Source organism: Salvelinus alpinus, chromosome 6 (assembly GCF_045679555.1).
Source record: "Salvelinus alpinus chromosome 6, SLU_Salpinus.1, whole genome shotgun sequence".
In the NCBI taxonomy this organism is placed as follows: Eukaryota; Metazoa; Chordata; class Actinopteri; order Salmoniformes; family Salmonidae; genus Salvelinus; species Salvelinus alpinus.
This window is the reverse complement of record NC_092091.1, coordinates 49,646,644-49,651,254: the sequence shown is the minus strand read 5'-3', so window position 1 is coordinate 49,651,254 and position 4,611 is coordinate 49,646,644. Positions and strand designations below refer to the sequence as shown.

The window sequence follows — 4,611 nt, the reverse complement described above, 5'->3', positions numbered from 1 at the left end:
GTGTTTGACTGTGTCTGTGATGTTATAAATTATATCAATTTTGTGACAGTTTTGTGAAACATCTGTTCACAAATAAAAAGGGTAAACATGGTACAAGGATAGAATTGTTCTGCAAGCATATGTACACCTACAGTACACAAGTAGTTGCGTGTCAATGTGAAAATTAATATAGGCTTCACATGTTTGTCACGCATATAGTATGTGGCCCTTCACTTGGTTTCAAAAACTCAATGTGGCCCCTGAGCCAAAAGGTTTGCCCACCCCTGGTTTAGACCCTTTCTTCTTTAAGGTTGCTGCCCCTATCATCGCCAAGCCTATCTCTGACATCTTTAACCTGTCTCTCCTCTCTGGGGAGGTTCACATTGCTTTGAAGGCAGCCACGGTTCATCCTTTATTTAAAGGGGGAGATCAAGCAGATTTTTTTGAATAATAAAAAAAAAAAAAAAAAATGTACCTTTATTTAACCAGGTAGGCTAGTTGAGAACAAGTTCTCATATGCAACTGCGACCTGGCCAAGATAAAGCAAAGCAGTTCGACACATACAACAACACAGAGTTACACATGGAATAAACAAACATACAATCAATAATACAGTAGAAAAGTCTATTTACAGCATGCGCAAATGAGGTAGGATAAGGGAAGTAAGGCAATAAATAGGCCATGGTGGCAAAGTAATTACAATATAGCAATTAAACACTGGAATGGTAGAATGTGCAGGAGATGAATGTGCAAGTAGAGATACTGGGGTGCAAAGGAGCAAGATAAATAAATAAATACAGTATGAGGATGAGGTAGATTGGATGGGCTATTTACAGATGGGCTATGTACAGGTGCAGTGATCTGTGAGCTGCTCGTACAGATGAACGAGGTACCTTCAGGCGTTTGGAAATTGCTCCCAAGGATGAACCAGACTTGTGGAGGTCTACAATTGTTTTCTGAGGTCTTGGCTGATTTCTTTTGATTTACCCATGATGTCAAGCAAAGAGGCACTGAGTTTGAAGGTAGGCTTTGAAATACATCCACAGGTACACCTCCAATTGACACACATTATGTCAATTAGCCTCTCAGAAGCTTCTAAAGCCATGACATCATTTTCTGGACTTTTCCATGCTGTTTAAAGGCACAGTCAACTTAGTGTATGTTAACTTCTGACCCACTGGAATTGTGATACAGTGAATTATAAGTGAAATAATCTGTAAACAATTGTTTGTGGAGTGGTTGAAAAACGTGTTTTAATGACTCCAACCTAAGTGTATGTAAACTTCCGACTTCAACTGTACCTACTGCAGCCCTCATCCCCCAACCGTTCTGCCATTCACATTCTGTTAAAGGTCCCCAAAGCAGACACATCCCTGGGTCAATCCTCTTTTCAGTTTGCTGCAGCTGGCAACTGGAACGAGCTGCTACAAACACTCAAACTGGACAGTTTTATCTCCATCTCTTCATTCAAAGACTCAACCAAGGACACTCTTACTGACAGTTGTGGCTGCTTCGCGTGATGTATTGTTGTCTCTACCTTCTTTCCCTTTGTACTGTGTCTGTGCCCAATAATGTTTGTACCGGCGCCCCTGCCCAGTACGGCGCCACTGTGCAGTCATGTGAAATCCATCGATTAGGGCCCAATTGATTTATTTCAATTGACTAATTTCCTTATATGAACTGTAACTCTAAAATCGTTGAAATTGTTTCATGTTGCGTTTATATTTTTGTTCAGTATATATGTATCAAAGGTATCAAAACTTTAAAAACTGTCCAGCAAGGTAAAACCAGAATTGTACAGTAGTTTGGGAGAGATGCTGGCTGATGGCTCTCCCCTTTGGTACACTACAGTAAATGCTACAGTAAAGGGTTCTACACACACTTCGCAAATAGCGCGTCGGAGCAGACCGTTCCAAAAATTCAGCCGCACAGATGTACATAGAAATATGCAGAGAGTGACGCAAACGGAGGTCCGTCGCTCAGTTGGCCCCATGCAGTCACATCCATACACTGATTGACATACTGATTACACCATGGCCATGCTTTCTGCAGCACCGGTTGTGTAAAACAGGGATGGTGTTTTTGGACAGCTAACCCTAACAGGATTTTCACTAGCAAAAGGATTGTACGAATGTCCTACATCTGACTAATTGACCTTGATTAACCTTTTTCATGAGGGTTGAAAAGGAAAACGTCACTAAATGTTAATGTAATTGCACCTTCAAAAATCAAAATGTGGTTATATGACTAGATTTCCTTAGAATCATGTAAGGACTGACATTTTAATCCAGCACTTAATTACTTGCTCTCCCCTTTGACATACAGGTAGATTTAATTTACCTGGAGAAGCAGCTAGCATCGCTCAGAACAGAGTCTACCGCCACTAACGTGCCCCCGCAGACGCGTGCCCCGTTCTTCTGTAGGGTGGCTATCCAGGGCCACAAGCCTGCTGTCGCCAACGAGCTTCCCCCACCAATACGGGAGTTCAAAGAGGCGCTGGCGCTGCCACACACCACAGCTGCAGAGGGAGAGACAAATAAAAAAGGGGAGTAATCCAGTAGTCAAATTTGCTACAGAGGTAGAGAGATTCACATCAAGGTTTAGCCATATGCACAAGTTAGACTATAGGTACGTACGTGCAGGTGTGGTAGTAGGGGTGGTGGTGGTGGTGGTTCTGACTGATGGCAGACCTGTGCAGGTGACACGGAGGTCAGAGTCAGTCCCACTGGATAAGAAGGTGGTGAAGCCTGGCTGGTCACTGGTGATCTGGCTGTTGATCCAGGTCTGGTACTGGGAAACTCTGGCATACACACCTGGGAAATTTGCCAGAGCACAGCCGTGGCCAAAACTCACAACGCCAGACTGGATCCAGCGACTACCCTGTTTGCTCACAATCGGACCTCCTGAGTCCCCCTATGCATAGACAGATTTATAGTGTCACTGAGATTGAATTTTCACAGGATTATGAAATATAGTGGGACGGTTTCCCAGATGAAACCATAGTCTGAGAAGAAGAAGCATTTTCAATGGGGAATCTCTATTGAAAATGCTTTTTAGTCTAGGATTAGTTATAACCTGTGTTGGGAGAATCGGCCCAATGTGTAATTGACCGACACAGTAATAAACAAAAAGGATACCCAAGAGATTTTACCTGACAGGAATCCTTTCCTCCTGCTGATAGACCAGCACAGATCATGTTCAGTGATGGAGCCAACTCCATAGTTAGTTACACTGCCTGTTTCCCACTACTGGCACATCCACCTCCTGTAGGATCTGTGGTAGATATGGGATGATAAACCGAAAATTGATCAACACTGACCATACCAATCACTTATCACAGGCATTGCTGGTATTCTTCATTACGATAAGTAGCCTGTACTAGACAAATGTAAAGTTTGAAGTTAAATAAGTTTGTTAATATGGGTGATGGTTAATGGTCCCATTAATTGATGGCTACAAAAATCAAACTAGTAGTAGTTTAAAGTGTAATAAAAAAAACTGATTGCATACGAATGTTATAAACTTATCGTTCTATTTATCGTTATCGCATCAATTCAGGTAACTTATTGCAGTATACATTTTTGTCTATAAATAGCCCAGCTCAGGACACTCAGGAGACATTCAACCCATAAGAAAAAGGTCTTCCTCAACATACACAAGACAAGATCTCTCAGAATTCTGATCCATCATCTGTTGTACTTAAAGCAAGCTATATCTGTGTACTCACTTCCTCCACTGCTGATGGTGCCCCAGCCTGTGACCCAGCTAGTAGTGCCAGCATAGAAGGAGCAACCTGGTGCAGCTAGGCAGACTGGCCAGATGTAGTTGGTAAAAGTCACGGGGGTGGAGAGCTTCAGCAGACAGATGTCGTTGTTACTGGTACTACTGATGTAGTTGGGGTGGCAGACGATCTGAGTAACCGTACGGCTCACCTCGTTGAGGTTGGAGCCATGCTGGCTCTGACAACCCACATACACCACCACATTTGATGTACTGGTGCTTAGAGAGAGTTTCAAGTTAGAATTGTATTAAATGTTTTGACTGTCTTTATTGGCTATGCCTGTATTCTATAAATAGTCCATTTGGCCCACCACCACCACCATTCCATAACCTTACCAACTCCTTGACTCCATTCATCAGTCAATAGAAGAAAAGCAGTGGAATAATGGGAATCTCATCTCTTACCTTTTGAAAGGAGGGCAACTAGTAGTCACCAAACAGAGTGCTTTGTAGACTTCCATAATTTTAATGCCCACCACAACAGCCTGTCCTGTTTAGTGTTTTTACTCCACCTTGTCTTCACTCCTCCCCTTTATCTATATTTCTCCCTCAAACTGAAACAAACCCACACCCTGATACACCTGTTCTCTCTCCTCCCTCTTTCCATGTCAAACACTCTAGACCCGCTGAGTAATGTCTTGGTTGTCACAAGGGCAAGGCCATTGGTTTTCCATTGCTGTAATCTGTGATAATTTCTCCCGTCTATCTATAGATATATATCTACACCTATCTAATCTGTAATTTATCCTGTGTATAAGAGAGTCAAAGCCAATAGGTTGCACTGTTAAGTTGAAAGGTCTGTGTGTGAGTTTAGTGTGTGGGATGAGAAGAATACTGTACAGTAACCTGTTC

At 42.5% G+C, this 4,611-nt stretch overlaps 1 protein-coding gene across 1 annotated transcript; it reads right to left on the bottom strand.

Annotated features, from left to right (window-relative positions):
- Positions 1-2,194: 2,194 nt before the first annotated feature.
- Positions 2,195-3,983, bottom strand: LOC139578799 (trypsin-1-like; the record flags this gene model as incomplete). The annotated part of the gene is given in 6 exon segments (XM_071406827.1): positions 2,195-2,497; positions 2,616-2,892; positions 3,131-3,179; positions 3,181-3,204; positions 3,206-3,293; positions 3,707-3,983. Coding segments are annotated over 6 exon segments (897 nt in total), but the record flags the coding sequence as incomplete, so codon positions are not given.
- Between the last annotated feature and the right edge of the window lie 628 nt (positions 3,984-4,611).